At 37.4% G+C, this 12,856-nt stretch overlaps 1 protein-coding gene across 2 annotated transcripts in view; it reads right to left on the bottom strand.

Annotated features, from left to right (window-relative positions):
* Positions 1–35: 35 nt before the first annotated feature.
* The window catches only part of LOC137940537 (uncharacterized), a 44,155-nt gene continuing 31,334 nt past the window's right edge, over positions 36–12,856 (bottom strand). For both annotated transcript variants that reach the window (XM_068785653.1, XM_068785654.1), the window contains exons 14-24: positions 12,660–12,822; positions 12,291–12,524; positions 12,011–12,165; positions 11,496–11,624; positions 11,225–11,342; positions 10,588–10,783; positions 10,070–10,181; positions 9,839–9,993; positions 1,838–3,257; positions 1,312–1,506; positions 36–877 (exon numbers count right to left, since the gene is read on the bottom strand). In XM_068785653.1, the coding sequence (XP_068641754.1) occupies positions 407–877; positions 1,312–1,506; positions 1,838–3,257; positions 9,839–9,993; positions 10,070–10,181; positions 10,588–10,783; positions 11,225–11,342; positions 11,496–11,624; positions 12,011–12,165; positions 12,291–12,524; positions 12,660–12,822 (3,348 nt within the window). In that variant the 3' untranslated portion in view covers positions 36–406. The remainder of the gene's footprint in view (positions 878–1,311; positions 1,507–1,837; positions 3,258–9,838; positions 9,994–10,069; positions 10,182–10,587; positions 10,784–11,224; positions 11,343–11,495; positions 11,625–12,010; positions 12,166–12,290; positions 12,525–12,659; positions 12,823–12,856) is intronic.

Raw genomic sequence — 12,856 nt, 5'->3', positions numbered from 1 at the left:
GGGAAAATAAAGTTAAAAGAAGACACCATCTAAACTTGCACGAACAGGCTGACATACATTAATCTTCAACAGAGACTATGCTCAATTTGGTGTATCAAATACTTTTCAAAATTACAAAGGAATACAAATAGTGTAAACCTGAACCAATATACCAAGCAACTGCACAAAAAACAAATCCAGAACCTATGAAGCCCCACTTTCATCCACGGGCGGAAAAAATAACAATAAATGAACCATTACATGAAAAGTGACTATATGAAGAAACCAACATAATTTTACAACAAAATCGCATGCCAATAATATGAGACAATGGCCTCTCACTGCTCCAATAAGTGTTCCAAAGAAAAGCACGGAACCAGAGATATAGACAAAATTGAACAACCTTTTAAGTCTTTTAACTGTTATATCAGCCAAATGGTGATGGCACTGGCCCAGCGAGAGCATCTGATCTCTTGATGCTTCCCATACCACAAATGATGCAGCCAGGGCTTGTAACTGCTGAAAATTTGGCTCCGCATAGGTCACAAACATCATGTCCAATAGTAGATAGACGGCTAAGAGTGGCAGAACAGAACTGAGAGGGGTCTTCCATTGGATCAATGGACTTGTTGGATAATCCTCTTTGGATACACATGTCAATCAAACTTCTTAGCTCATCCTGCTTGCTCGGGGGAGCTTTCGAGTAGAGAAGATCGAGCATCTGTTTCGTATACGCATAATTCTGGACCTCCATATTACGTTTGATAGCTGTTCTAATGCAACTCATTCTATGCCTTGCAAGAAGAGGCAAAGAACCAAGATGGCGGGCCAGTCTTGCCATTTCATCTTTTGCACTGATCGCACTTGGGCCGTGGACCTTTTGGAGTCGTCCAATTTCCTGCATTATATACACATGATTGACGATGATTATCCATTTGTTAAAAAAAAAAAACAAAGAATGGTTACTAATGCACCAAAGGAAAAGTGATCTTAGCACAAGATGCGATGAAAAGTAAACTATGCAACCATTTTTTTTTCAATTTTTTTTTTAAATGGTGGTTACACACTCTACAAACCCAACCCTGCATTGACTTTGAAGCAAAATTTCCGTTCAGAACTATCCAAGCTATCTTTTGACAATTTTGAATACATAAAACAAAAAAAAAAACATGCTCTCAACGTATGCCATTATCAGCAAATTCATATTTTAAAATACAAACAAGAAAAATAACTAGGATAAACACTCAGATGAAACTATAGGCTTCATGAGTATGAAGAAAACCCATCCTAATTTCAATAAAACACATGCCAAAGCAAGGGTATAGACTAAACCTGAAGAAGGGTAACAGCAATCTTGTACTGTGCACAAATAGTGGCTTGAGCTCTAATATCATCTCCACGAGATTGATCTTTTGCCAGTGCCAGAAAAGACTCATCCAAACAGGATAAAGCATCTGTAAGTTGGTTCTGCTCAAGGTGGGCAAGTGCAATTTTGAAACAAACAGCAGCAGGAGCACCACGAGGAACCTGAGGTGAACTTCATGTCAGTAATTTGAACATCCATGTGGGGCATACTATCATGCAAATGCAGGTTGAACTAAATGCAGGTTCAGATAAGCAACATTGGTATCAAAAGAGGTAGTTCCTCCAGCCGAACAGTGATTTAAGTTAACTTTTCAGAGGTCAATTTTTTATTTTTTTTGAAAAGTGAGAGTGATTTCATTGAGAAGGAAGGGAGATTACAATGAGCTTTCCAAAGAGAATGGGAGGCCCAGCCAACAAGAGATGCCAAGACCTTGAACTCCCATTCACTTTGAATGAATGACACATGGGAAACAGGAAGGGTTTCATAACTTACTTGGCCAGCGCGCACAGCTGCTGGCTGTGATGATACTGGAGGTTTAGCAGCATTAACCCCAGCATTGGGAGCCAGAGCTTCTAATGAAGCAAGGTCAATATGCTTTGAAGATGTTGGGATCTGTGGAGTAATTTGTGGAGCTGAACCACTTGCTTGACCTTGGGTTTGTGGGGGAACCCCACCACCTGGAAGTCCAATTGACTCGATAGGCACACCTGGTTCTTGAGAGGCTGGTGCAGAGATGCCCCCATCAGGAAGACCAATACTAGTTGTTGCTTTAATCTGGTTAGAAGCCTCTCGAGCAACATCGGCCCTAGAATTCGGATCCATGCTGTTAATGTACGATCCAGGGGGACGTAAAGTGGCAGCAACCTGTAAAGATGATATGGTGTGTTGAAAGAAGTCCTCTGGGATAGGTCCTGGCGTGATGCCCATCCCCATAGTTGTTGGAGGAGCCTGAGTTGTCGAGTTCAGCACCAAGGAATCAGTGCCAAACATATCAGGAGTAGCAGATGTTGCAGGAGGTAAAGTAGGAGTAGCAGTGGTCACAGGAAGAAGAACTGGTGGGCCCAAAATTGATGAAAGGTCTTGAGATCCTCCAGAAAGTGATTTAGTTCGAACGGGTGCACCCACTCCATCAACAAGTTTAAACTGCTTCGTAGCCTCTTTAATTTTATTGACATCGACTGTAGTAGATGCAGCAGGCTTGTCACGAATTCTTATGCGTATCTTTTTGGCTTTTGCGGTTCCTTCTTCCTCCTCACTGCTACTACCATCCACTTCGCCATAAAGGGATTTCTTGAACTCTTCCTCAGCTTTTGCCTGCTCATCTACTGCAGATGCATCAGCCTGTTTGGATAATGTGTCACCCATTAGTGAATCTGTATTGAAATGTGCACCCAACACTCCATTTGCCTTGATTAAAGATGTTTGTAACCCATTTGCTTTATTCTCACCACTAAAGGCCTTAACCAAACTGTCTTCTCTGACTTCAATCACATTACCCCTGCCTTTAATTGCACCTAAGTAAATACCAATATGATCCATGATAACGGAAGGTATAGTGCCTTCACTTGTCTTCATGTATGGCATTACTTCTCCTGCAAGCTCCCAATGAGGGATGCCCTTCAAATCTATAGGAGTCTTTACTTCCCAGTTTCCACCACCCCATTCTGGACCTTTAGGAATCATACTTTCAGCAGCAAAATTGGCAAAAATTCCCTGAGTCCATCCTGTTGAGCGGACTCTAAGAATTCTCTCACAATAACGTCTAAGATCTGAATCTGTTTGAGCATCCTCTAATTTCTGTGCAAGGCGTCGCATTGCACTAGGATTCAAATGGCAAATAAATAAGTCAAGCATACTCTCAAAATCTGCGATGACTTCAAAGGTTTCTTTGGCACTATTAAACTGACCGTACCTGAAAGTCACAATAGAAAAGCAATTACATATAAACAAGAAAATTTTAGTGTTAAAAAAAAATTATCCAATCTTTGAGCAATTTCTATGATGCTCCTAGCAGGTACATCACGCTCTGATGCAGTATGTTTGCCAAAGTCATGCAAGAGTCATCCATCCAAAAAGGAAGCAGAAAAAAATGACATGGTTCACTTGAGTATAAAAATTTCACCATAGTATCATTTCTATACATGAGAACTTGATGGACAGGCAATGCTATGCAATAGTCATGTGTACAAAACTTAAGGGTTTAGGGTTTGATCAAAGCATCACTTCATAATAAACAGATAATAATGAAACTGCCTATAGAAATTGATCAGCGTATCACTTCATTGACTTTGAAGACATCTGAAACTTGACAAAAAGGCAATGCCCTTCTGGGAATAACTGAGGTGCAGAGAAAAATGACATGCAAGCTCTACCTGTGGCTTAATTATGATGAAATGTACGGTTTCGATATAAAATCTTAATTACTACACTTTCTAAAATTAATGAAACCATTTTTTATTTTTTTTGATAAAGAAAGTTAATGAAACCATTAAGAAGGAGATTGACAAAACAGTACTCCAGCTACTACAAAGTCAATATTTCCCCATCATTGAGGACGATAATCCAACCCTTCACTTGTTTGGGGGAGAGAAGACAAAAAAAGGAAACAGATGGTTCCTATACTTATGGAAACATCATATTAAAAGGTCAAAGCAATCTCCTCCTGTTGGACATTTAAAGTTAACGATAGAAGTTTTTTTGGTTATCCTGGGCCTGCTGGTATATGTGGGGCAATTGACAGGAGTGATGCAGTTGAAGGTGAAATTAGAGCTCTTTTAAAGGGCATATTGCTTTGTGTTCAAATCTTTTCTAGCCTTCTCATGGTTGGAAACTTTAATGGTCATTGCATTGTTTTTCTGGTTCCTCCATTCCTGCTTGGTGGCTTTGGTATTATTATGATGAGATAGTGCATTTGTGCTCAGATGTTGTTGTCTCTTAGAATCATATTTTTGCGTTTGCCTAGGCCTGCCTACACAGTTAAATCAGTATTCCAACCATATTACGAACCTTACATCCTCCATGGATGTTTCTTGGGTTCATGTCCCTAGGTCTGCCAAAGGGAGTATCTCTCATCAACATCTTGTTATCCCTTTGGATCCACCAGCTTTATTTATTTGCCTCTTTTACCTGTTCTTTGCATTTTTCTTGTTTTGACCTGCCATTCTTGTAGCTTGCTTTTCCGTTTCAGTTGTCTTTCATAAAATTTGCCACTGTTCAAATGAAAAATATATTTTATGCTCAGCTAATAATGCTACAGATAATAGCTCCCACAAGAAAATTTAGAAGTTCCGAAGAGAAAGATACTATTCTGATCAGTATAGAGAAGTTAAATGGTCAGAATTACCTCAGTTGATCTAAGTCAGTACATATTTATCTTAAGGCTAAACAGAAGTCGAAATTTTCTAGAAATGATCCACTAGTTCCCATTAGACATGATTGGAAGCAGAGGAAAACCATGTCATCACCTGGTTACTCAATAGTATGGATTCAAAATTGAAGACTCAAATCATGAATTGTGAGACAGTAAAGGAAATGTGGATGTCTTTAGAAGCCTTGTATGCGTAGGAAAGGAAATTGTCTAGGGTGTATGAATTATATGCTAAACTATTTAGCATTAGAGGGGTGAAAGAACAGTGACTAATTACTAAAAGAGTTGCAAGGTATTTTAGCATTTTTCATCCTTTCAACCCTAAACCCTAAACAACAGGGGTAGATAAATTTTGCTAAGTTTTTGGATCGCTTGGGATAAGAAATTTGACATATTTCAGGTTCAGTTACTTGCCTTTGATGACATTCCACCACTCTCTAAAGCCTTTAACGGAGTTATACATGCAGAAAAGGCAATTACATCCAAGGATAGTAAGGAAGTTAAAGTTGTTAATGCAGCTGCATTTAACAGTCAAGGACAATGAAAATCTGTATGAGACCGTGGTAGAAGTGGTAGAGGCAGAAGCCATGATGGCTCAAGTAAAGGCAGAGGTTGCAATGATGGTAAGGGTGGTATAAGGTGTGTTCATTATGGATGCACAAACCATTTTTCAGATAAGTGTTGGAACAAGTTTGGTAAGCCAGCATGAGCCAACTCTTCTATTCAAAACCGCACTTAGACCTCTTCCAGTCGAGCAGTGAGTATATTACCTAGTGCTCCTGATGATTTGCAACAGCCTAACCAACACATTGCTTAGTGGATTTCAATGTCCTTCTCGACATCTATAGCTCAGCCTACACTCCCTACAACCAGTCTAGCCAGTTTAGGTATACCCACTTTACACGTGAGTCCTGTGTCTTCCTAGGCTATTGACTCAAGTTCTTGATCCCATATGTCATCATTATTCACCGATTTTAGTCATCTTCTGATTTTAAACATGTTACCCTTGTTGATGGGTTTGTCTCCTCTATTCATGGACTAGGTAATGTTCAACCTACTATTTTTTCCTAAGTTTCCTCTAAATTTGTTGTCAATTAGTCAACTTATAAAGTCCCATGCATTGCTCAATGACTTTCCATCCTACCCATTGTGTATTTCAGGATCTCACAACGACGAGGATGATTAGTTCCACGCAAGAGAGAAGAAGACTATATCACCTGGAAGGCTCCCCACATCAAATTCCATCTGTTCTACATACTACAATTTCACCCTTCCAATGGCATTTATGGTTGGGACATCTTTCTCCAGCAAACTTGGTTCGGCTATTTCTTAAATTGTCATCCAATTTATCATTTCAACTAGGAAAGCATCATCAACTTCATTTCCTTTTGAGTCAAACAAAAACAATAGTTTATTCAAGATAGTTCATTCCTATATATGGGGACTTTATCATGTTTCTAGTGTTTTTGGCTATAAGTAGTTTGTTTCATTTATTGACGATTTCAGTCGTACTACCTAGGTACCACTTATGAGAGAAACCTGAAGTGTTCAATGTATTTCAGAATTTTTATAATGAAATAAAAACCCTGTTTGACACATCTCTTTGTATTTATAGTACTGATAATGGGCTGAAATTTATGAATCAGAAATTTGATATCTTCTGTAAAACTCATGGGATAATTCATCATCTTCATGTGTATTCACTCTACAACAAAATAGAGTAGAAAAAATCGTCATCTTCTAAAAGTTGGGCAATCTATGCTAATTCATAAGCATGTTCCTAAGTCGCATTGGGGTGATGTTGTACTTATTGCTTGTTTTCTTATAAAAAGGATGTCTTCTTCAGTACTTTCAAGAAAATTTCTTCTCCAAATACTGAATCTGATAGCTACATTGTTTCCCCTCTATCCTCGTACTTTTGGATGAGCAGGTTTTGCTCATGTCGTTGGTTCTTCCACTGATAAATTGTCTCCTCCCGCACTCAAGTGTGTGTTTCTAGGTTATTCTTGTATAAAAAAATAATACAAATGTTTTTACCCTTCCACTAGAAAAATATGTGTATTTGCTGATGTGACATTCTTGGAGGATGTCCCTTTTTTCTCTACCTTTGACAAGGAATCTACTCCATCTCTTGGAGATACAAGTATAGTTACTCATACTACTATGGAAGATGTTCCTAGCCAGCCACCATCTATTACTGCACCAAAGCCGTTACAAGTATACCAAAAGAGGAAAATTGTTTAGACACCCATCAAAGTTCCTTCTCTCTCGCATGTACCATGCTCCTCTTTGTCTACCGCTTCCAAGGTAACTGATACGTTCCCATTACTCTTCGTAAGGGCGTACGTATGTTCACTAGACATCTGTCGTCTCATTATGAGTCTTTTGATTCTTTGTCAAATCATTACAAAGAATTTGTTATTTCTTTGTCTTTCTATATCATTCCTCATGTTGTCTTCTCAATGGAAGCATGTTATGGATGGTGAAATGGAGGCACTAAGTAACAAAGGACATGGATTTTATGTGATCCACCTTCCGATACTACAGTTGTAGGATGTCGTGGGTGTACACTGTAAAATATAAAGCTACATTGGTGGCCAAGGGGTATACTCAAATTTATGGCATAACCTTCCCACCAATTGCCAAATTGACTTCTGTCTAAATTTTGGTATTTGTTGCAGTTAATCAGGGATGACCCTTGTATCAGTTGGACATTAAAAATGTCTTCTTACATGATGATTTAGAAGAAAAGGTTTATATGGAACAATCTTAGATATATTACTGACAGGGAGACTGGAAAGATGTGAAAATTAAAGAAGGTAATTTCTAGACTCAAACAAAGCCCAGGAGCATAATTTGAGAAGTTAAGCCAGGTAGTAATGTCATTTGATTTTTCGGGGAGCCATTATAATCACTCTCTTTTGTTTTGAAGAGAGCGTCTGGAATTGTAGTGTTACTAGTTTATGTTGATGATATCATCTTGTAAGTGATAAGAAAGGAATTGAGGCAGTAAAGGAGCACCTCACCAAACATTTATAGACCAAAGATTTGAGTTCTTTAAAATACTTCCTTGGCATATAAGTCGCTAGAAGCGACGCAACAGTTATCTTACCTCAGAGGAAGTATGTTATTCATATGCTACATGAGTATGACTTATTAGATGCATAACCTATAGAAACACCTATGGAAGCTGACAAAGATCTTCATGATGAAAGCAATGATGGACTTAAAAGACAAAACAATGTATCAAAGGTTAGGAACTTGATTTATGCTACTCCTGATCATTTTCCGTGTGGTAAGTCAATTCATGGAATGTCCATGCAAAATTCATTTGGATGCAACTTGGAGGATATTGAGATACTTAAAAGGTCACTTGGAAAAAAAGTTTTTTTTAACCCCATAATCAATATTTATGGCTAGAAGCTTTTTCGAATGCAAACTACACTAAATCTAAACTTGATGGGAAGTCGACTACTAGTTATTACATGTTTGTAGGAGGAAAATTGGTCAACTAGAAAAGCAAGAAGCAAAAAGTGGGGGCCTGTTCAAGTGTATAAGTCGAGTATAGAGTTATGGCTCATACTGTAAGCAAATTGATGAGGATTAGAAGTTCTTCAAGAGTTAAATTTATGTGCTACAAAACCTATGACTATATATTGTGATAATCAGGCAACTATTTTCATTGCAAGCAATCTAATATTTCATGAAAGAACCAAACATATAGAGGTTGACTACCAATTCATTCGAGATAAAGCAACAAGGAAGTTGTTACCCTCTTTGTTTGGTCTAGTGATCAAGTTGGTAATATTTTGTAACAAACTAGGGCTTTTAGACATATATGCTCCAACTTGAGGGAGAGTGTTACATGCCATGTAAAAGTATTTTAGTCATTTTACACTGTCTGTGTATGTCTGTGAGAGAATTATCATATTTAGAATGTTGGGATGAGTCCATGGTACAGGTTTTACATTGTTTGGAGGTGTGGTTAGGAAGTAATAAGGAGTTATGTTCAAGAGGGGTAGTTTAGTAATAATGCTTCAAGTCATTTAAGTTAATAAAAAGAAAACGAGGGTCATGGAATTTTTTTATCAACTTTATCTTATTTTTTAGAGCAATGAGAAATAAGAATACATTAAAAGCACTCATAAATCAACAAAAATAACATGTCAAAATGGAACAACATAAAGAGTTTACAAAGGCTATGAACTACAAACAACAAGGATCTGCAAGGATGTAGTCAATCTCATCAAAGTAGATAAGAACCACAGGGACATATTTCTTGCCAAACACCCACCTAATAACCACCGCAGAACCCACTTCAGCAGTAGGGGAGAAGAGTTTTATGTGCCTTTCCCCCTCTGCTAATTTGGTGGGTGGATTTCCTTGAATTCATTTTCTATTTTAATAAACTCACTTTTTTTTTTTTAATGAAGACGTATAAGCTATTAAAAGAGTAAGGATTAAGGATTACAATACCTAGCTAAACAGGGCCTTCCTCCACAATAAGGTGTTGGAATGAAACACCTAATTTAGCCTATTTTAATAAACTCACTTGCCATTCAAACATAACAAAAACCAACACACGCACACACACAAACACCCAAAAGAGTAAAAAAGTTTGGCTACAAGTCTCAATATTCAAAAATTGGTTGAGTATACTGTTCCTTAATTGATAAGAGTTAGAAGTATCGGCACTAATAGCTTCCTCTTCCAATTTAGTACCAGTCAGTCTCGCTTTTAGAAATTTGATGTCAAGTATGCTTAAAAAAATCTTATTAATCTGAGTTTCTGAGAGTATTAGCAGTCCTTTTGTTAACAGAAGTGACTACCAAGAGGAGTCAGAATTATTCAAAAGAAAAGAAAAGTGACAGATTACTTACATAATTCATTAAATCGCACAAAAAAACAAGTAGCATGGGGTTAAAACTGAGAGAACATGAACATGCAGTTCACGATAAGAAATAAAACATGTTTTCTAACAAAGAAAAGAAAAGTGCAAAACTAAAGTCCAACCACAGCCATGAAAGTACTCACTCTAAATATAACTAATTTATAAACGTTTCCATAGAAACTTCAAATTTACTGTATGAGTTACCTTAGATTTTTAATATTATTAAATAACTTACTTGATACATGCATATCCCAATTGGCGAAAACGATGGAACAGAAGTGATGTGGGAGGGCATTGTGGATAATCTCTGGATCTTAGAAACTCATCCTTCAGAACTGATAAAGCTGTAGAGAACCGGAGGGCTTTGATTGCATAGATGCACCGCATCACCTATGCAACACTCATTTTAGAGTTCAGATTCACATAAAATGGGCATGATAATGTGCTACGCAAATGAAAGCCTCACCTGTGTAAACTGCGGACCTGCTTGTGATAATGATACAGAAAGGTCCCCACAAACAGGGGAGCCTCTAGCAAGGATATCAAGAGATCTTGGTGTTATGCGCAAGCCATCAAACCTTGAGGAATGAGAACAAGTTGGAAATTCAGCCTTCCCACAAATAACCATCCAAAACAATAGGAATTGTATGTGTAGTTGCAATACAGATGGCCCATGACGACTTCAGTAGATACAGGTATATCCAGAAGTCCAGCAATCAAATCAACTAAGCTAACCATACCAATCCTACTATGAAGTTTATTGAATGTTGACTGAGCTGGATTATAGGATATCAATGGCAAGATCACCATGTGCATAGTGTAACTGTGGCCTAATGATTTGGAGACCCATTAAATCATGTCTAAGTGCATTAGCCTAGTGCCCATTCAGGTGCTCATTGTTCCGAAAATCGAGGGACACCAGTAACACAATAATCATCAAATCATAGAAACATAGGAAATCATATCTAGTAAAGAAGAAAGAACCTTGATGTTATTTGATATAGGATCTCTGAAAGGTCAAGCTTCTGCTCAAAATATTGTTGCATGGTTGCAAATCCAATGAGAAGAGGTTCAAGAAGTCCTACAAGGCAACTCCTGATTTCAACTCCCTTTTTCTGTCGAGGATTCACATCTGTTGGGTTGGCAAGCAATATCCGATCATTCAAAACACCTACTAACACTGCAATAAGTTGTAACAAGGGTTCAGCTCTTGAGACAATATAGTTGCTGAAAGCGGACAAATACACTGCAGTACATATAATGAGAAAGCTGACAACTACAGATTACAGCAAGATTTTGAACATACAATGTAAGATCTTGAACTACTACTACTACACTGTTTATGCAATGCTTCTAAACTGCTAATATATTACAGACCAAGGTCCTGATAAAAATCAACACATTTGTAAAGGACACACATCAAGAAATGCCAAGAAGCAATCAACTGAAGCACTTTGAATACTGGTTACAACACCATCCTCCAGTAGAAACCCCTGAACATGGCCATTATGCAGAAGGTTCGATCCAACTCACCAACTCAAAATTATCCAAGGCAGCAGAGAAAATTCAAAAAGATAGAAAGAAAATGGCATCAAAACTGAAGTATCTGAGAGGAGCTTACTTGAATATGGCATGCTAATGGAAAGAATGTTGCGAACTTTGCAATCCCATCCAAGTACACAAATTGCAGTAGCAGTTGAAAAGAGAAGGGCTGGGCCAACCCATAGAAGAGATCTAAAGTGCAACCAAGTTAAGGCAAATAAAAATGTAATTACTCAGCAATATTGAGCAAAGACTAAATTCATAGCTAATACATCTATAGAAACATTAAAAAAAACACAGTCCACTTCATCCCAAGATCATATATAGATATAAATATAAATGCAGGATATTGAAGGAAGCCCTCTATCGTTTTTGCTAGAACTACTGGCCAGTATCTCCAGATCTGCTGATGCAATTAACACCCGGTGACTAGTCAATATTCCTGCAACATAACCTCGTAAGGTCTCTTGCCAGTGAACCTGCACAGACAGTTGAAGCATGTAAACTAAAACTTAGATTTGGCCACATGAAATTTTCTAATATTCTATCAGAAGTCATAATATTCCCTTACATACTGGTATTTATTGACTGATCCTAAACAAAATATTCTATAATCAATATGATGCTACATGAGAGAAAGGAAAAGAAGCAAACAAAAGCAAGAACAGGATATCCTTTTATTTCTATGTGATATGAATGAAGTTTTCAACTATGGGCAATCATAGTTTCTTCTGCTGAAATATAAGCAAACTCTTCTTCAAAAAAAAACATGGACAATCATAAAAGCATCTAGTATTCAGAAAATTTCAATTAACATATATATTATAGTTGAACAATAATATAGATATAAATATGAAGTATCTACCTGGAGAACTACTTCATTCACTTTCAGCTTGATTGACTTTTTCCCTTCAGTTTTGGTAGATAAATTTTGACCATCCTCGGTTGAAAGACGATATCCTTGAACCAGCTTCACCAATCCAATATGGTTACCATGGCAAGCATACAGGATGGTTGATTCTACACTAACAAAGCGTAACAATTAGCTTATAATTTCATGAATTATTAACTGATTTCTTAACTTGAGTAATTTTAACATCTATTAGCTGTTTCTTATATGCAATAAATTAAGCAGCTTAATTTACCTAGAGGAGAAGAAAATATGCGATCAACTTCTGTTTCAAAAGTAAAGACCAAAGGTCCCTGATCTGAAGCAACATTGGTCTCTGAAAATGAGTTTGAATCAAGAGCTCCATTGTTCTCAGAAGCTTTTTGTGGAGGCGAAGTCCCTGGCAAGATAAACAATGATAAACTTGTCCTATCATCATCCAAAATGGCATACTGGTTCTCGCTTGGGCCAATAACTGCCGCATCTCGACCTACACAAGACAGATATGTCTCAATAATAGTGATAGTGACTGATGTTTCAAATTAAATGAAGAATTAGAATGAAACGTAATGGTGATAGTGACTGACATTTCAGAATAAGTGAAGAATTTAGAATCAAATGAAACCTTTTATTGTGCTTCCTTTACTATTGACAGACTGGGCATCAGTCTGTTCCCGATAGAGAACAATTTCATTGTAAGTGGGACCAAATCCAAAAACTACAAGAAATAAATTTTGCTTTGCACTATAAAGCATCCGTTTGGGCAGGAACTCAACATGTCCTGGAATCTACGAGAAAAGATTTCCATCAGCAATAGCTCAG

This window comes from Aristolochia californica, unplaced genomic scaffold, assembly GCF_029961685.1.
Source record: "Aristolochia californica isolate CCGP_79_NKW_82.1479 unplaced genomic scaffold, dmAriCali1.0.hap1 SCAF_9, whole genome shotgun sequence".
Classification (NCBI taxonomy): Eukaryota; Viridiplantae; Streptophyta; class Magnoliopsida; order Piperales; family Aristolochiaceae; genus Aristolochia; species Aristolochia californica.
The sequence above is the reverse complement of the archived record's forward strand: the minus strand, read 5'-3'. Positions and strand labels throughout refer to the sequence as shown.